This window comes from Nipponia nippon, unplaced genomic scaffold, assembly GCF_047370975.1.
Source record: "Nipponia nippon isolate SJK-2023a ecotype South Korea unplaced genomic scaffold, ASM4737097v1 scaffold_1, whole genome shotgun sequence".
Classification (NCBI taxonomy): domain Eukaryota; kingdom Metazoa; phylum Chordata; class Aves; order Pelecaniformes; family Threskiornithidae; genus Nipponia; species Nipponia nippon.
In genome coordinates this window covers 61,865,869-61,886,683 of record NW_028262290.1, presented here as the reverse complement: position 1 = coordinate 61,886,683, position 20,815 = coordinate 61,865,869, and the positions used below count along the sequence as shown (strand labels likewise).

The 20,815-nt window shown below is 34.1% G+C and overlaps 1 protein-coding gene across 5 annotated transcripts in view; it reads left to right on the top strand.

Annotated features, from left to right (window-relative positions):
* The window catches only part of RTTN (rotatin), an 87,199-nt gene that overhangs the window by 4,531 nt on the left and 61,853 nt on the right, over nt 1–20,815 (top strand). For 3 of the 5 annotated variants that reach the window (XM_087757588.1, XM_087757579.1, XM_087757603.1), the window contains exons 5-14: nt 293–371; nt 1,742–1,856; nt 2,367–2,517; nt 3,844–4,009; nt 7,754–7,935; nt 11,548–11,663; nt 14,749–14,919; nt 16,259–16,471; nt 17,717–17,829; nt 19,024–19,150. In XM_087757588.1, the coding sequence (XP_087613714.1) occupies nt 293–371; nt 1,742–1,856; nt 2,367–2,517; nt 3,844–4,009; nt 7,754–7,935; nt 11,548–11,663; nt 14,749–14,919; nt 16,259–16,471; nt 17,717–17,829; nt 19,024–19,150 (1,433 nt within the window). Of the gene's footprint in view, nt 1–292; nt 372–1,741; nt 1,857–2,366; nt 2,518–3,843; nt 4,010–7,753; nt 7,936–8,298; nt 8,395–11,088; nt 11,161–11,547; nt 11,664–14,748; nt 14,920–16,258; nt 16,472–17,716; nt 17,830–19,023; nt 19,151–20,815 lie in introns of all 5 variants that reach the window. The other 2 variants (XM_087757571.1, XM_087757595.1) reach the window with 2 other exon arrangements.

Genomic DNA, 20,815 nt, shown 5'->3' with positions numbered 1-20,815 from the left:
AAAGCATGGTGTGGGGGATCAAGTACTCTTTCACTAATGCTGTGTTTTCAATTTGCTAAAACTTACTTCAATAAACATATTTCATTTTGATTTGAGATGACCTTAGCATTTTTTTGGTATCGCTGAAAACTCTCATTAGAAGCACTTGAGTTTGTGCAAGTCTATATTTAGTAAAAGGTATTTCTATTTCAAGTAGTGTATAGTTCATAAGTTTTTGACTTGGCCATGGAAATATACAGTGTAATACTTCTATAAAATATACTCAAAAAAATATCCGTTCTCCTTTTTTCAGTGAAATGCTTGAAGTTTTCCACATTTCCTTGGCTATCTCTGACTTCAACAGATAGACATGTTCTTTCATCAAATGAAAGGTACAGTAATAGAAACATTACTGTTTGCTTGTAGTTTTTATTTTTCTTGGGTAAGAGTGGTTCTAAATTTCTATCCTTCTGCATCATTAGGCTGTTCCTGTAAATAACCTAATGAGCTAATTTTTGATAAATGATCATAAAAGCTGTGCTGAAGTTGGGCAGAGCCAATAAACAGTGAGTTGTAATAGGACAGGTTTTCTGTTAATGTTGGTCTCTATTTGTGTTTAGTTCAGAGTACATTTTTTTGTTCATGATACTTCAGTCTGTCTTCTAAATTTGTCAAATGGATCAAAGATTTCATTCAGTTAATTTTAGAACAAGCTGGAATAAAATCATTATTTACTTTACCGCCATGGCCACTTGGTAGAGAAATCCGTACTTTCAGTAGTAGCTTAACTAGGTTTAGGCCAATAAATTTAGGTACAATGCCTTTCCCAGGCATTGAGTCATTCAGATTGTCTTTCTGCAGTAATTTTTTTTTGTTTGTTTTTAACTTTCATTTAGAAAAAGCACTGTTTGAAGTGGCCCAGGAAAAGTTCTGTAGTTGGGATTCCTTATGAGTGGACACAGAGCTGTGATAGATTTCTAGCATAGCCAGCAATGCAGTATCATAGACTGGACTGTTTAACAAGTGTACTCTTAACTGTAAGCTTTCTTGTAATAGATTTTAGTTGTTTTTGTTTTGTTTTTTTTTTTTCCTTTTGAAAGATCTCTGAAGCTGGAAAACCTCTTAAATATTTAATTTCCTTTATGCCTGAGTCTAGAAGAACACAGATCCTTAAAACTGGACATGTTTGATTTCTTTACATTGCTTTCAGAAACAGTGGTTTCTGAAACAATAAAAACAGAAAAAAGAAAAATGAAGTAGAATACCCAGAAGGCTCTTATTATTTACTAATATACATGGTAGAGAGTAGCTAATAAATTTCTTTGTTTATGTAACTTCCCACATATGTAATTCAAGTGCTTTTAAGTTATACATGTACCTTGGTAGTGAAAAAAAAATTCTTATTGGTAAGAGTTAGATTACTTGCTGTATACCACTGAGAAAATCACTAGCTTCACAGGGAATTTCCAGTCGTCTTTATCTTAATTTCAATTCAGAATCAATAAAGTTATTTGTCTTCTGGGAACTTGATTTTACATGTGGTTTGATAACAGCTGGAATTGAGTTTATTGTATACAGAATTAGCATAGCTAAGGAATAATTCAAGTTTAAAAATGGTATGACAATGGAATCGCAACATCTTTTTCTTTGGATTCTTCAGTGTTGTGATTATAACTTTCTTGTAAAGTCTTGTTCAAGCTAATGATTACTGGTTGGGTTCTTTTGGTTTTAATACATATTTAAATATGAACTGCATTTTTAGCTCTTTGAGAAGTAACAACCAAAGTTTGATTTGGAGTACGTGTGAGCTTCTTCAGGATGTGATTATGCAAGATTTTCCTGCTGAAATCTTCCTTCAAAGGCCAAAGATTGTACAGGCAAGAATTCACATAAAGTTTAAGGGATTTTTGTGCTATGGTATAAGTTGTGCCAAGTAAGAATTGATGTAAATGATACAATTTGTTTCTAAACAAAATAGCTGAACAAAAGAAAAGGGGACATTAGCTATATATTGTACTTAGAAAGTTATTTGGTTGTAGTAATGTATATTGCTAATCATTAATGAATTGTGTTGTGAAGTAATACTCTGTTTTTTCCAGATAAGATAAAATTGTGTCACTGTCATATGCACACCTTCTAATGGGCTCCCATAATGAAAGTAGTGACTTTATTGGAAATATAATGTAGAACTCAGCTTTTTCCTTAGGACTGATAGTCTTCATTCAGTAAGAAGACAGTAGTTAACCCTATTTATTCTTTGCCATGATTTTTAAACACTTCACAGAAACATCTGTGAACTGTATTTAGTGCAAGATTCTTGCTGGCATGGTTGTTCATGAAGGTGCATTAATGTTCAGCTACCAGTATTGATGATTTTGTATTTGCAGAGCCTTTTGTCTCTGCTAAACCTGGCTTTTGTAGGAGATGGAAGACATCGGTTAGCTTTGCAGGCTGTGTCGTGCCTGCAACAGTTGTGCATCTTCTTGAGAAGCAGACTTAACTTTCACAGAGATCCAAGTTTTTCTTCCACGGAGCAAGGTAGGTATTTTTAAATGTTTGAAATACTGTTCTGTTTTTAATAGAGGTAAGATTGTCTAAAATGATTAAAAAAAAAACAAAAAAAAAACCCAAAAAACAACCCACAGCTTTATAGCAAATGTAATCTTGTGTAACTGTTTTGCTCAGGGGACTCAAGGAGGCTGAGGGGAGACCTTATTGCTCTCTCCAACTACCTGAAAGGAGGTCATAGCGAGGTGGGGGTTGGTTTCTTCTCCCAAGTGAAAAGCAATAGGACTAGAGGACATGGCCTCAAGTTATGCCAGGGCAGGTTTAGATTGGATACTAGGAAAAACTTCTTCACCAAAAGGGTAGTCAAGCACTGGAACAGGCTGCCCAGGGAAGTGGCTGAGTCCCCATCCCTGGAGATATTTAAAAGATGTGTAGGTGTGGTGCTTAGGGCCATGGTTTAGTGGGGGACTTGGCAGTGCTAGGTTATCGGTTGAACTTGATGACCTTAAAGGTCTTTTCCAACCTAAATGATTCTATGATTCTGTGCTAAATCATGGTGTTCAGTACTGTTCATGTTAGTAAATATTTTTGGACTACTTGCATTATTTTAGAATACTTTTTCATTTTTACGGTTTCCTGTGATTCTCCATTCATCAAATTTTCCCAGTATCCAACTGTTTGTATGTCAGCAGGAGAGGGATTTTTTTTACTAAAACTAAATGAAATCTGTGAAAAAGAAGCAGGCAGAGTTTCAGAAAAGTTTTCAAGCTATTAGTGCTTAACAATTTAGTTACTAATTTCATGAGCTATATTAATTTTCTTTTTTTATTCTAATGGCTGAAAATAGTTTAATCATTGTTTTGGGTTTTACAGTCATTAGGGCCATTTCACAATGTTCTTAATGCTTAAATTTTGTAGATTTAATAGTGCAGATTAATTATAATGATCTTCCTGTTTCCATTTTGTCAGCTGAATTTAATCAACTTTGTTTATGTTAATTGGTAGTCTGGTTCTCTTCATAAGATTGCCACTATATTTGGTGTCTTAATAAATTATATTGGCTGTTTCTTTGCTAATTCAGTTATAACATCAACAAATCCAGTAACCTTAGTCAGACACTGTGTTTGTATTTTTAAAACTCAAGATTTATGATTCAGCTGTAATTTTCAGTGGTTTTGCCTTGGAACTGTTTCTAAACTCTGCTACTTGCCAGTGACAGGTTGTCCTAGCTCACCAATATTTACCTGGTGTTTTCCATATCCTACCTTAGTTACTTTTACCATTACTTCACTATGTAGGATCTTTTAGGCTAACGGATTCCACTAATGGAAAATATATGATTTGTGTTACATAAAGGCACAGCTTCCCAGAATTCATCTATATCTTACTGTCAAGAAGCAAGAGGTCCTCCTCATTCTCAGAATCCATCACCTGGAAGCAGTAGCCCTCGGCCATCTGTGATTGGACGGACAGTTCAGCGTCCTAGAGGAGATGGTCAAGATTGGGATGCAGCATCTTCTAGGTGAATAAAATAGGAAATAACTTACACTTCAATTAAAAAATTATTAGTATAGGATTGTATCATCAGCTCCTTGTCAGTGTGTGGGATGATGTGAGGGTTTTGTTAACTGGTGAAAATTCAAACCTTGTTTATGAATTAAACAGTTAGTTCTTCAAGTGGTGTTCAGAATACATAAAATCAGTTTTACCTGCTACATTCTGTACCTAACCAACATCTTAAACGAAATCTCTTAGTATCAGTTGTTACTGCTTCTGCATGTATTTGTAAGACTGTCACGGATGAGGGGTTAAGCCACTTAAAAAAAAAATCACCTTCAAAGATATTTGTAAATACTGATTTTAATAGAAATCTATAAAAGTGTGATTTAACAGAATTTGATGGCAAGGTTCACTCTGTTACTTATTAAATGAATGGAATATATATATAAAGAGAAAGAAAGAGGAAATGGATATATAGAGAGAAAGAAAGAGGAAATGGATATATAATGAGAAAGAAAGAGGAAATCAAGCCCGAAGAAAATACACGGAGGAAAAGGGGAGCCCTCCTGTTGAGTCACGAGGTTCAGAATGGACCCCCTTGCTTTCTACACTCCTTCTCAGAGAGGAGCCTAGGTGTGGCTGGATCCCATCCTAGTCTCAGACTTGATCAACGGTTTATGTCTAAGGATTATATGTTCAGCAGCAGTTTAAGGTTTGTTTGCAGCAAGGAGAGAATCACAAAAATTTAGCAATAACTAATCATTAATTAATCTAGCATCTACAAAGTGATTAAATGAGGTTTACTACAATACTTACATCACACACACACAATAGGCCTAAGTACTCATTATATGTGCAGTTAAAGGTACCAATAAAAATTCCCCTGGGTTTAGTGAAATACTCACTTTATATGACTGTCTCAACGGGTGAGGGTTGAACCTTGAGGAGCAAGGATTGCCGAAGATCAGGCGAGGGTTGAATCTCAAGGAACGCCACAGATCAGCTTGAGTTTGCAGCTCTGAGAGGCATCCCACTCAGAGGGAGATTCTGGTGCAGGCCACTGCAGTCCGGGAGAGCTCAAAGGGTCTCAACTTGGCACTGCTGTTTATAGGGTCATGAGATGATTGACTTTAGGCATCAGTAAATTTCCCTTCTACTTTCACAGCCTGTGTTGAAGATTACTAAAGTTCTCAGAAATTCCGGTGATGCTGGTACAAGATCCTCCTGAGTTACAGGCTAGATAAGATAGGCCCCAAGGCTGTCAGGAGGCGACTAGTACAAACAAAAAATATAGTTCCAAGGTTGTCAGGGCTGCCTCCCTAGTACAGACAGTGCTGTTCCCACCTCAGCCATGTAAGAGTTTTGATACAGTCAAGAGACACTTAACCACCGAACTTGTTACACAAAGGCCAAGTTTTGATGGGAGTTATTGAGATTGTAAAGCAGCTTCACTTCCCATGCTCTGCCAGGTGCACCAGAAGAAAAGGAGTCGGGGAGAATGCACCACTACAAAGACACAGAAAAACATTTATTCAGTCTATTGCTGTCAGGGATTTTTCTTTTTCTTCAGCAGATGACCCCATAAGTTCTTATAAATTGAATGGCCATGCCATAGGTAACAGTGTACAGTAATGTCAAAAATGCTATGCTGTATAAAGATTTCCACTAAAGTCTTTAAACTTTGTTGTTACATCTGACAACAAATTTCAGTTGTATATAATCTAAAAATTCAACTCCAACATGAAATTATGAATTGTCTGTATACCCTCAAAATGTTGAGGTGGTTGTTCATGTGCGATTTTGTTACTCATCTTGACACAGCAGACTTACAGATGCTGTTCAAGAACCAATGTCTTTTAGTATGTGGGAATTTAAAAGTTCTTGTGAATCCTTACTGTGTGCTTGTTGGTAGTTCTTTTGTGTCTCTATGGTATATTGGCTTAATGATTGAGTAACTCCTAGGTATTCAAATAGGCTGTGATATTACAGCTGAAAATAGCTCACATAGTTATTTGAAAATGTATCTTGAGAGTCGTTATATTAAAAGGTTATTTTTATTCATCTTAAGTCTAATATATTAATTTTTTATTATGTAACTAATATGACACTGTAAATGAACTCCAGGCTTTATGCATTCTAGGACCTGACCATTTTCCCTAGTTGAGCAGTTAACAGTTTAATAGTAGCTGGTGTATATTGTGCAAGAGATAGGGATGGCCTGGCTATCAGTGTAGTAAGGAAATCTACATAAGAGTAAGCACCAGTGAAGGCTGTGATGAGACATCTACAAACTAGGGAGTGGTAATTTATTAAAAGTATACGGCCATATTATGAGCTGTTCATGATGGTACACTTTTATTTTGCATCCTGTGTGCTGCAGTAGAGCTGCTCACTGCCGATGAATCCCATTTCTTACAAAGATATAATTTAGCCCAGAGACAGCATAAAAAAACCCCAAGATTTTGAATAGAAAATATGATAGAGGGAAATGACTATAGTGTTGCTCTGAGATTGTTGATTTTTATATGGAAGAGCTGCTTTTAGTGAATCTTGTCTTTTTCAACATAGTTGTAATATGAATTATTTGTTTATTGCCATTCTATATGTAACTCTTCTTTTTCCTTGTTCTTAAATCTTGAGACTCTTCAATCTATCTGTTTGTCTGTTTCAAATTCTGCCTGGAAACTTAACCTTTCCTCTTCTGAATTGTTTTTATGATTGATACCTTTCCTTCCTTACCCTCTGGTAAGTGAAATCAGTACCACTACATATTGAATAACTCTTCTGTTTTGCTTATAGTCTTCTATCAACCTCTTAAAATTAGTTGGCTTTTTAATTCTTAATTGCTGTTCTTTAGACACCTTTTACATTTAGTTAGACAATATAATATGACACAGTGATGCCACAATTCATTTTCTTCAGCTTGTTTAATAATAAAAAAAAGCAACCAAACAAAAACCAACTATGAAAGTCATACAAGATTTTAAAGCAATTCAAGATTGCTAAATGTTGTTTAGGATAAGAAAAAACATTAAAAAACATTCATTCTGAGTTGCATTAATTATAATGCTGCTAATAGATTCTTTTTGAAAGCAGTTGGAAAATAATAAAATTATGAACTATATATGAAGCTCATGATTTTAAATAGTTATGTATATAATATAATACCTATTTGTATATTTTGCAATGTATATTTGCACTTAAGGCTTTCTTGGACAAGGGAATATTTTCTGTTTTAACAGGGGACAAAGAAGTCCTACAGGCTTAAACTAGGGCCACTTACTTAATTTTCCTTCTAAGGATTCTTGTGGCTGGCTGGATAGAATGGTTTTAATGTGTAGTAATTCAGGCTGAAATTTGATTTGGTACGTGGCCTTGCTTCAAGCAACTGATAGACTTTGTTCATCAGAAATAACATTTCATATCAACTGATTTTTCTCTTTCAATATTATATTCATTGCATATGTATTCCAGTACACATTTCTAAGTGCATTTGAAGATGACTGCCAAAATAGTAGGCATTCACTTGTGATGCTACCAGTTCTGATACTTAAAAAACCTACCAAACAAAATCCTTCTCTTCCTGCAACACTAGTGGATAACAGAGAAAGATTGGGATGGAATGAAGGATATGTGTTAAGGAAGGAGAACATTTCAAATACTTGACGCTATTTTTAACTTTTATACATATATGGGTTTTCTCTTTGCAAGAGTTAACTATGTCTCCTTTTTGGTTTATTTTGTTTTGTTTGATTGTTGTTTTAAGTGGAAACAGTACCCAAGCAAATGCAAACTCCAGAATCTCTCTGCATTCCCCAGTTGATGTAGGACATAGTGATGTGCCAGATATTGAAAATGAGGACACTTTGGAATTACAGATGAAGCAGCTTAGCCTTCCTCAGTTCTGTGTTTCCATCTTGGAAAATGCAATACCTCTTCTAAGAACAGGTGAGAAAGTTGTGAATTAAGTATTTCACTTATGTATTCTTCTCATCTTTAGTACAAACCTCTTAAAAAGTTGGTATTATGAGGCGAGTACCTCAAATAAATAAAGTACAGATGATTACTGATATACTGTAGCTAGTAATAACAGTTCTTTGCTAGGGACTTTGTTCAGGTCATAAAGCCTGAATCTTCTGGTTGATTTCCCGAATTGCTGCAGAAGTTTCAAGTGTTTTTTACTGATGGTGGGAGGTAGTGGTAGGAAGAAGTGGGTGTGTAGTGGAAAAATGGTGTGGCTGAATAAAATGTCATTCAAGATGAAAAAATAATCACACATAACAAAACGTCTTCTGATCTCTCTGAGCACAGGGTTTTCCTCCTGCTCAAGAAATAATAAACAAAAATTCTGGAAAAAGCTTTGTTTTTATTCTTATGAATGCGGTAACAAATTATGGTTTAAGAAACGTAAGTAATGATTGCATAAGTGTAATTGCAACTAATGATTTTTATTTTAACTTACAAAGGTTGTAAATTGCAAAGCCTTTTTGCAGGATGGTCTTTTTGCTCTTAGGTTGTCTAAAATAGTATTTAGTTGTAAAACAATGTCATTCAAAACAGGTATTGGTAAATGTGGTAAGATTTTCAAATATAGGAGCTGGAAATGTGTATCTATCTATGACTAGAATACTAAAAGTTGTTTTTTTAATATACCTGTCAACATTTCTTGAGCTGCGTAGAGGCTTTAACTTATAAAAATTGTATGAAATATGTATGAAACTTCCATTTACTGTTGTTTTCATTATTGTTTATAACCTTTTATGACTTTCTGTTCTGTCATAAAATACTAATTTTCTTGTTTATTTCATGGTAACATCAGCATTAATCTGTGTCCACAGGAGAACTATACAATCCTCATTTTTTTGGTAATAAACCAAACTAAAATAAATAAAAGTTTTGTTTTCCCCTTTCAGAATAGTGATATTCAAATATTAATTCTTCACAAGCACATTCATGACTTCTGGCATCTTCTTTTTTATTTATAATGGAAACGAAAATGTATTTTCTATCTTTGCCTTTTTTGGCGCATGTCATTTCAAATCTGCAGAGTTAAAATATACTGAATTTTTTCATCTTTCAAGATTATTTCTTTGCATCTTATCATAGAACTAAAATAGTTTCATTTTCAGATGAAATTGATCTGTCTTTGTTTCTCTTGCCCTCAAGATTTTTTTTGCTTTTTAAACTCTACTAGATCATGTTTCTTCTTTCTTCCATTGTGCTTGAATGAGACATAGATTGTAAGCAAACTAATATTTTTATCCTGTTCCCATTGATCTGAAATCCTGTGATTTGAAGGCACACTGTGATACTGTGAGACAGTAACACACAGTAACACACTCTTTCTCTTGTGGTTATATTTTCTGAATTGTTTTCTTCAGTAAAATCAAGAGGCACTTTTACTAACATCATCACCTTATATGGTAGATATGTTATAATGTAGATTTTCTTCTAACTGTTTAAATTACTGGGTAAAGGAAAAACAGTAAGCTTACTGTAAAATTTGCTTGCTTGTTTTTTACAATATAATGTATATTTCAGTTAAGCTCAAATTCTGTTCCTTGTGGAGTTGTTAACTGGAATTTTTCCTCTTTTGTGCTGACCTGTCTTGTGAGTGAAGTCATTTCAGAAATCAGTAGTGGTGTGGGTTGTGGGTTTTTTGGTTTTGGGTGTTTGGGTTTTTGTTGGGTGTTTTTTTTTTTGGTTTTTTTTTTTTTTTTTTTTGTAATCAGTTTTAAGCTACCATACTTGTCTGAAGTTCAGTGTTAATACTGCACGTCTTAAAGACAATTATTTAAATCTGGACAGCAAAAGATTTGTTTTGCAGTCATTGATTATATCTGTCTTACTGTGCATTCAGTAATAATGAACTCTTGGCACATACTAATTGCCACAGGTGTTGGGAAATTAGGATTTTGCTGATATATTCATGTAAAAGTATGGTGGAATGAACTTGCATGTCTGTAGATCATGACAGGTACAGCAAGGTGTTGTTGCAGATGTTATTTTTAGTTATTAACTTAAAAATATTTCTGAAACTATAACTCAAAACCACCATTATTTAATACTTGCATTATAATGGATAAATTTATTAAGTCACCTTTCAAATGTTTTAAGCACAGAAATTTGATTAAGAATTTGCAAAATAATTGTGAAGAGAGAAAAAGTGCTTTTTGGAGTTTTCAGGCATATACTCTTCAAATTGGCAACATTTTGCCTAAAATAAACAGAAAACAGCACTTCTGTGAGATAGGAAAAAACAAGCTTTCAAAAAGGCCCTGTGCCATTCTCTGCCATATGCTCACTCAGAGCAGATCACTTAAGCTGCAAATTGCATGAGCTGTGGTCATTGTCACTACATATATAGTCACATACACACACACACATATATATTTTTTCCTCAAGTATATCAACAAGGCTTCTACAGTGCATAAAATCTACAAAAGATAGAAAAAGTGACAAAGAAATTAATGTTCAATCATAACAAGCAGTAGAGCTTGCCTTTTTTTTTTTTAAACAGATTTTGAAGGATGCAAAATTTTTATGGTAGTTAAAAAATAAATTGGAAATTCAGTGGTGTTGTGTGAAATATATCCATGGTTTTGAACAGAAACATACCATCAACAAGTAACTAAGCCAACAGTTGCACTAAATCGAGTATTTGGGGGAAACTGTTACTGTATGGTTCCCTAGGATGCCAGACAGTTTTGGCATCCTCTGTTGTATGAGGTTGAAAATATTTGGTCTGGCTCCAGATATTCTGCCTTGTAATTCATGAAACCTTCTAGCCTTTGATTGCATCTCCTCTATTGTCTCATTATCTGGGGACATTAGGGGGAGGTTTATATTTGTAGTAAATGTAGGCTGTAAATGTTTAAACTCGGGCCAGGTTTCTTTACAGCCCTGTGTTCAAGCATAAAACTGTACGAAGTATAAAAGTCACTAATAGACAGACCAGATTAGCCTTGTTATTAAGAGATACTGAGTCAGAAGGAGCAATGAAAATTAATAAATATTAGCCTGAAAACACGGGGCGGGAAATTGTTATGGAGAAAAGTACAAGGGGATAAAGTGGGTATTCATCTCCTTGCCTTTCAAAAGAAGATCTCAGACAAAATGATCTGGGAAGAAAGTCACTCCTGCTATACCAAGAATGCAGATTAACAGGAATAGGTAATGTATGTGGAAGAACTGTAACCTAGCTGATTGGGTTGGGGAAAAAAGTGACTTTATTTTGAACTTCAAAGAAGTCCAGTAATCGGATTTACAGCTATAATAAACTTTATGTAGTACTACAGGATTTAAGAAAATGCAGTCTTTTTTCAAGTATATGATTGGTTTAATTTCTTCTATTGTGATTTTGGCTAGTTGCTGTCTTCTATGATTCAGAGCTATTGGTGATTGAGGGCAATTAGCATTAGTTTAGTAGAAGCGTATAGGAAAACTAAAATATCAGAATTCCAGATTTGGAATAATCCCTTGTTCAAAATGGTGTTTTCTGAATATCATAATATAATATTTTGTCTGTATTGGAATTTATCCTCTCATTTGTATTCCTAGGCAGTAGGAGAGTGACGATGGAAGTTCTTGAATTGCTTGTTGAAGACATGTTCCTTATTGGTGATGCTATTTCTGAAAATGTTTGGGAAGATGATAGCCTTTTTGCATTGGAATTGGTAAGATTCTTTAGGCTTTGATCAGCTGTATTTAACAGTCTGCTTTTGTAAGCCTCTGACATTTTCTGCAGTGATTCATGTACATATCTAATCCTCTACTGAGCTACCCTTTTGAAAATCTTAAATAGTTTATTACTAGTTCTATCACTGGCACATTCTTTTTATTTTAAATGTAAGTTCTTTTACCAGATGATACTTGAAGTTTCACCTCAAGAAAATAAGTAATGAAGTTTGTCTTGTAGTTGAAGGCTGTTAAGCAGCCATTGAGAGAAACGTGTAGGGAAGGGGATCTGAGGGAAAAGTACAGATTACAAATGTTGGAGACCAATTTGATGTAAATGGCAACTTTCACTTCCTCTACTCCTTATAAACTTTCTATTTAAAATTAGGGAGATAACTGTTTAGATCCAAGATTGGAATTGTAAGATATATAGTATCCATTTCCTACACAGGACCTATAGATCCCTGCACAGATTTCAGCTATCCTTAACTCTGTTGCTTAGCTGGGAAAGAAAGGAGAAAGCTTTTTGGCCCAGGAGAGATTCAAAGTGTTAAGCTGCTGTTGACCAAACAATTTAAATTGCTGGAAATACATACCTGAGCACAACTGAGAGTTGTTATATAGATGAAATATCAAATTAGTGAATAACAGATGAAATAACAATAAGCGACTTGCTTTTTTGAAGACAACTGAAAGCTGAAACATAAGCCAGCATGGCTTATGCGCTTCACAAACATACCAGAGTTGCAGACTGAAACTTGTCTAAAAATTTAAGTTAAGTGTAGTCTTAAGTGCACGTGACTTCAGTTAGAATTCATTAAAATACCACTGAATATGAAACAATGGTATTGCAATAATTATTAATTAAAATATTACTGTAGGCTTCCCTATTCTCTATTTTACAAATGATAGTATTTATAGTATTTATAGGACGTAGCAGTGAATGAGAACTTTTTGTTCTTTGAGTTTAGTGTACTGATCTGTCAAAATCTATGATAACTGATCAACATCAAGTCAGTACTGAAGATTCCTTGCAGAACATTTAATCTAAGAAGCTTAATATAATTATAGAATCATAGTCTTTTGTCATAATCTTTTGTCTAGCTGTTGTATGACCTGTATCAGTATATTCAGTATATTCCATTGCATATAACTCTCTCAAAGTACAATAGAAACTGCGAGCATCATCACACGTGCATCCTACTGATTGTTGTTAGTAGGATAATGTTTGTTTCCAGGCTACTAACAAGCAAAGCTCTGCCAATACGCTGGGTAATTGTATACAATTAGATTGATTTTAAAAAAGGAAAAAAAAAGAAGCTTTGCTGATATAACTTTATTCCATTGGTAGAACTTTGAGATTTATAAGTAAAATACTTCTCAGATATAAAATTCATCTCCCATTGAAAGTTATGAATCTGCATCAATTTGTGATGCAGAGCTGAACTTTGCTGTGCAATTCAATTAAGCTAATTTTGATAAAGCAATTGCAAGACAGGAGATAAAAAACAGCTTTTCATCTTTCTTAGTGTTTGAGTAAATAAAAATAACTGAATAGACAATTTTAGGAAACAACCATTAAAATTATCTTTATATTATTTAGTACTACATCAAATAAAATGTATTTTATCAGTAGTAGAGTGTGTTTTTAGAGTTGTTGGGCTTCAGTGCTTAGAAAACATGCTTCCTTTTTGTGTTTTGTATTAGCTCCAAGGGAAGGAGATCACGTGTCTCCTTTCTAGGAAACTTGAAAGCATTTCTTGCATAACTTTATTGCTTTATGTTTCTTTGTTTGTCCAATTTTAAAACTCTGCACTGGAATATCTTTGTGAAAAATACGTATTTTGGAAATCCCATTCAAAAATACTTAAGTTTGTAACTGTATGTATTTTACCCATGTTTTTATGCTTCCTTCCTCCCAAGCAAAGTTTTTACTGTTTTCCAGTTTTGTCATGTGTACTTAAGTGCAGTTTGATTCTGCCATGTCAAAAAGTATAGATACTGCAGATTGCTGTAGCCCCTCAGCTTTTTGGATCACTTTGAAATAGTCATCCCTGTCTCGGGGAGGAATAAACTTTTTGAATATGCTGTTGATTTGAGAATCCATGGTCTTGAAGCAGAGGTCCTTCCTGCCTCTGCAAACTGTAGCAGGGCGGAGAGAAACTTTTTTGAACTCCTGAAGATGACAATGAATCCTTTTCATCTTACTGTGTTATAACGTCTGTTGGTAATTAGTTTAAAAGACTGACTTGATTTAGTCAATTGCTTCTTGTCATTTTCTGCAACTTCAGCTATGTTGAGTCAGATAAATAGTGCTTAATTGCTTAACAATGTTTATCAGTTTCTGTAATTAATAAGCTAAATCTCACATGTGCTATTGCCTTTTTAATCGGCATTTGGCATTCCAAAACTGGCAACTGAAATTAATTCTACCGTGGTTCTAGTGTCCTTAAGTACAAACCTGGCTTTTTCAGGTGGCCAAAATTCTAGAAACTAATTTAGTTTTCTCCATTGTCAATGAGCTGGATTTATCCAAATGATAGTGATTCTCGAGTAGGCTTTTACATAACCTGAGAAATGTGCTGCTGTTTCCTTTGAGAATGAATAGGCATAAAAAACATTTGATGATCTCAAAGTTTGGATTGTGGGTTGGGTGGGGGTTTTGTTTGTTTGTTTATTTTTAAATTTTAAGGTAAAGCTTTATTAGCAGGTTCAAACCCGCTCCTAATATTTCCATATTAAAAGTGAACTTCAAAATAGTTAAAATTTGCAAAGTTCAAATGTGTAGTGAGCAGGAATTAAGGGGGGGAAAAAAAACCAAGAGGGAGGGAGGAGAGTAACCAGTAATGGGCAATTACTAACCAACGTATTGAGAATTGCAAGTGAAGCTGGAGTGAGGTCTAGAACTAATACACAGTTCGGTTCAGATGACAAACAAAATGCTGTGTATTTTGTACCATTTTTGCATTTTTAAATTATTTGGTATAATTGTGTTCATGATGCTATGGGTGCTGTATAAACACTGTAAAGGTACAGTAATGTTTCAGTTATTTCTAATGATTGTATTTCTGATTTTGTTTTTAGAAAGACAAATTGCTTCTGGTCTTGGGTTTGCTTGGAGAAACTATATTATATCACAAAACCAATATAAGTGCAGAGCAGCCCGAGGTGATGTTGGTGCATCACAGAATGGCATTTATTAGCATTTCACTCTTCACTGTTAGATTGCTGCAAATACTTCTCCCTGTAGAAAAGGTATGCCATCACTAATTTTAAGTGACTGTCTTTTGGTTTTGCATTTTAAGAGGGCAAAAAGTGATATGTTCCTCAGTGATTAATACTAGGAAAATAGCCACTGGACGGAGAAATTAATCTGATTTACATTAGCTGATGTATGATCACAGAAGGTAACTTTGTCTGTTCTACAGTTATCGGTGCATTCTGCAGAATCTTCTGCAGATTTCAAATCTTCAAAAAGTATTTTTAATTCAGTTTTTTAATTAGTTTTTGAAATTCAATGTTTTTTTTCCTCCTATAGTGTTTTTTTCTGCTATGATGCATGGTTTGCAATGCTGTGCTGCCCTCTGCTCGCTTATAGTATGTGTGCAAGTAAGACTAAGACAGACTAGAACTATATAATATTTAAAATCATCACTCTTAATCTGATGGAACATAGTAAGCAATTCTGTTTCATACATCATAGTGATTTTAATTATTCTTTGCTTCCAGTGCTCTTTAAAAGAAGTTCTGTTGTAGCTCTTGAGCTGTGGTTTTGGTTTTTTTTTTTTTGGTTTTTTTTTTTTAATTTCAGATGTTTGGAAGTTTTTGTGGGATAGAAGGTGTTAGAAGATGTTTAAACCTGTATAGGTTTAAATTTTTTTGGATCTGTTTTTATTGCAGTGTAGCTCTTTTTTAGACATTCTTCAATCTGAGTAGCAGATTGATTTTCAGTTACAGGCTTTTTGTCACAAATATATAGTCTTTCAGTATTAATATAAGCAGTCTCTTGTACCTGAAAATGTGTTGACAGACTAATCTAATGACTTTTTATAATTTTTGTCTTTATGTTCTTATGTACATAATAAAAAATTTCAATTCTGTGTATGACAGAAGTTGGAAAAAAGTTACTGTATTTGAGGTCAAAATTTTAGTTGAGGGAATACTGAACACTTGCAGTAAAAAAAACCAAAACAGCAACAACAGAAATCCCAGTTCTTAGAATGTGATATTACCATATGGAATTGCAGACAGCTTTTTATTAAATACAGAAATAATTGTAGTCTGTGTATTCTCTGCCATCTAGTGGTTAGACAGTAAATTGACCCTGGCCGGTGGTGAGTGTGGTTGGTAGTGCTGTGACTGGATCATACACGACTTTTGTGACTGGTTTCAGGCCTGACATTAGGACTGGCATCTAATGAACTCTCACTTTTTAATTAAAAAAAATTCTTCATATAGAACTCAGTTGATACGTGTTTCTTTAATTTTTAAGTAGCAGCAATAGTGATTGTACTTGTTGAATGACTGCAAATGCTGTTGTTGGTTTTACTGTATTATCAGACTGTTATGCTGACAGTTGTTTCCTTTTCCACAGGCGAGTAAAATTTTACAGAAGAGTTTGCTGAATGCTTTATTTCTTCTCTCTCTGGACGTTTCCTTCTCCTTGGAATACCCAAGCATTCATGAATCCATTGCAGCCTATCTGGAGCAGATGAGTACTGAGGACTACACTATTTATAAACAAGCTTCAGAAGCTGCGTATTCGATCGAATGCACTTGTAGCTTTATGACTGAAGTTCATAAGAAGGTGTGAAATTTTATTATATAAAATATTTCCTGTGGGCGAATTTCTTTCTTCCACTTCCCTTTCTCTGTGGTAAAAACTGTAGTGTAGCATAGCTGAAGAAAATCCCTAAGTATTCCATACCATGCAAGATGTAGTTAATTTATATTTTTTTTTCACTAATACTACTCATGACATTTGTAAAAATCTTATCCTAAGTAAAAACAAAGAAATAAACACTTGGAGATTGGAAGTTGGCACAAGACCTTTTATGGGCAAAGAAGTAAGAAAAAAGCAAATACTCTATTTAAATATATGTGTGTGCATGTATATTGTTCAATATTTAAATAGTTCAGAAAATTTTAATTCCCAAATACTGTGCTAATAAACAACTACTTCTGATAAACAACTACTTCTAGACTGTGAGCGATTTGTGTGTTTCACTTTGTTATGAAGATAACTAATATACTTTGCTTTATTAGTTAAGAGATTCTAGGATGGTACCGAAATAGTCTCCTCCATTATCCAAATGGACAAGTAATGGTGAAAAATACTTGTTCTATTGATACTAAAATAAATTAATAAAATGCAGCAATCTAAATGTAGTCCTATCATAAATCTGAGTTAATCTACCCTTTATATAGGCAGGTTCTGAACTTAATAGAAGCAATACTTTGCTCATAAAATAGTGTTTACAATGAAGTTAACTCCATCAAGTTTAAATGGCTGATGTTTAATGTATTTGGTAACCAGAAGTACAAAGACATATGTACTTAAATTTAAAAAAAAACCAAAACATGCTCTTTAAAATTAATAGTGAATTGTTAAAAGTTTAATAGTTAAATCTTTCATTATACTCTTTTCAGATAAAATGCATGTTGACTTAAAACAATAATAATGTGATTAAAAGCATAAAGTATTCAAGGATGAGTCTATTCTTGGGCATTTTAGAAAATGTTTTGAATAGTTGTGGTGTTCATGCTGTGAGATGTTAGACATACATTATTCCCATTGAGTTTAATAGAAGTTTGTTTGGATTCAGCAGCTGAAGGGTTTTCATCTCCCAGGAGCAGGTTCTAAAATTTACTTGTTTGAAATCTATTGAATTTGTTAATCAGGTTAATTATAAACTTCTCTGTGATGGCTGCACCGAACCCTAGTTAGTAGATGTATTAAATGATAATAAATCCTGCAAGATTATGCAATAACGTTGTATACTTTTAATATTACTAATTCTGATAGTTTCTTTCTCTTCATTTTACTTCTCAGGGGGACAAGAATCTTTCTGAATTACTAGAATTGGCAGATCAGGCCTTGAGTAGTCTACCCTATCATCAACACTTTCCCTTGCTTCAGGAATGCATTCACATATGCTCAAATATGTAAGTGCATTATTATTTAAAACTCTTACTTGAGAAAATATAATCTTTTTTTATGAATAAACTTTCTCAAGTAGAATGTCAACTTGTTTATTCTCTGTATTTGAACAATTCTTTTCTTTTAGCCATTGAAAGGTCTCTTCTAAATAATTTGTGTCGTTCTGTAGTGGATTTCTTGAAAATTGAATTTCAGGTGCTAAAAATCTAATGTTTTATTCTTTTCTATGTATAAGTTTTTATGATTTGTATATAAAGTTACTATGTGATTTACAAATAAACAGCCTTAAAACACTTTGACCTGTGTTTCAAACTTTTTTTAATTCCTTTGTTCCAAGTGTATTTGTGTAACTTACTTTTATTTTATTTTATTTTCAGAAATCCTAAGTACTTATTTTGTCATAGATGCTGTATATTACAATATAGCATCTCATTTATTAAACAGCATGTTTTTATTGCTTTTTAGATTTTCCATGTCACTAGTTAGAGAATTTAAGTTACCTTGTAGTGCCTGGAAAAGTTCTGTATTGAACACTTAATTAGAAATAAAAAAATCTTAATTTTATACTCATTCAGAATTTGACTTTAGGGATTTTTTTCAAAGGAAACTACATTTAAGAGCTCTCTAATAAGTGTTTTTAAATTATAAAATGTCAAAATAGTTTTCAGTGTTCTAATGCTTTTAGAATTATTTATTGTTTGATTACTGTTTCAGGCAACAGGAAATTAATTTCAGTTTTTTAACTAATATCAATTCACTTTGTGATAGTGAGGTGGACTTTTACCTCTACAAGGAAAAAATTCTGAAAGCATAGAATCTTTTTTTATAATCATATCCCATGATCTAAGGAGCCTATTGAAGCTCAGTAGAATTTTATTTTTTTCAGATGAGCAGAAATGTTTATCAGGTTCCTAATTTCGATGAGAGAATTTTGAAAAACTATGGTCTTTGATTACCTACCTATATATATATATATATAAAAAAAGAAATAAATGTACAAATGTGAAGATTGATACTATAGTTTTAGCAAATATATTGTGATCTCTGAACTTTTGTCTGTCAAGTCATTTTTCAGGATGTATACCTCTTCAGGAAGTATTTTTCAGAGATGATCCTGAAATTTAACAGGAAAATTTTTGTAGACATCTTTGGCTACTGTAAAATAAATAATAGTTAAATTCATTATTTTTCATTTTTAGTTGGAAGTCTGCCGAGGATAATTCATTGCTCCAGGCTGAGGGTCAGAAGGTGCTTCTCCGTCTATTGTCTCATCCTTTGCTGAATATAAAAACTGAAGCCTATCGTTGCTGTTTGGAAGTGGTTAAGGTTAGAACTAATGCTTACTTAATGCTCTTGGTGTTGTGCTAAATAATGCGTATTGTATGATTTCCTCATTAAAAGCATTTTTAATGCAAATTCTGTTTACCATGTTCTATGCTGTAAAATCTGTATAGATCTGGGCTTGCAGTTTGCTGTTATATTTTTGGTATTAAATCTACTTGGTTAGGTTATACTTCAGGTACTGCACTTCAGAATGACAGGTTCTCTAGAGGGAGAAAAACAGCAATTTTATTTTTTAAAAGGATTCTTAATAATGCTGGTCACTGTGGTTTTTGGTGCTGTTATACAGAATTATTTCTATTTAATTTTGCTTTTGAAAACAGTTCAGGTGTTCAGTTTTGCTTGTCTGCTGAAATGAGGTTCATAGAATCACAGACTCATTTGGGTTGGGACCTTTAAAGATCATGTAGTCCAACCCCGCCTTTCACTAGATCAGGTTGCTCAGAGCCCCATCCAGCCTGACCTTAAATATTTCCAGGGATGGAGCATCTACCACCTCTCTGGGCAACCCGTTCCAGTGTTTCACCACCCTCATAGTAAAAAAAATTCTTCTTTTTATCTAGTCTGAATTTACCCTCTTTTAGTATAAAACCATTACCCCTTGTCCTATCGCTATTGGTCCTGCTAAAAAGTCTGTCCCCATCTTTCTTATAAGCCCCCTTTAAGTATTGAAAGGCTGCCATCAGGTCTCCCTGCAGCCTTCTCTTCTCCAGGCTGAACAACCCCAGCTCTTTCAGCCTTTCCTCATGGCAGAGGTGTTCCACCCCTCTGATCAGTTTTGTGGCCGTCCTCTGGACCCGCTCCAACAGGTCCGTGTCCTTCCTGTGCTGAGGACCCCATAGCTAGATGCAGTACTCCAGATGGGATGTACATCCAGAGATGCCCCTCTACTCTCCAGAGCAGAGCAGAGGGGCAGAATCACCTCCCTCAACCTGCTGGCCACACTTCTTTTGATGCAGCCGATGATACAGGTGGCTTTCTAGGCTGTGAGAGCACATTGCTTGTTCATGTCCAGCTTTTCATCTGCCAGTACCCCCAAGTCCTTCTCCATAGGGCTGCTCTCAATCCCTTCATCCCCCAGCCTGTATACCAGGGATTGCCCCGACCCAGATGCAGGCCCTTGCACTTGGCCTTGTTGAACCTTATGAGGTACATATGGGCCCACTCCTCAAGGACAGGTTTTATTCCCTTCATAGCGATTTTTTTTTCCTATGATTTTTTTGTTCTTTTTTTTTTTTTTTTTTGTACCTGAGCAAAAATAATTTTGAGTTGAGTGCTTTTCTGCTTTTTGCAAGGATGTTTACTGAAGGAAAAATAAAACAATGACATTAATAAAATACTGACACTTTCAGAATAAATATTTTTACCTAGATTGCACTTTAATTGCTTAGACCTTATGAGAAATGTGAAAGAAAATTACCTCTTTTTTCCTATGTATAAAAGCTTGGGTTGTGTTTAAGAACATGTAAGTCCTTTTATGTACTCATTGTTTTAAAACCTTAATTTGTTGTTGTTGTTTTGGGGTGGGGGTGTGCTTTGTTTTTGTGTGGATATTTTGTCACTGCCTTAGTTTTTAATAAAGAGAGCCCAAGGGATAAAGACTGTGAACTTCCTAAAAGTATGGCTGTACTCTATATTAAGAATGGCAAT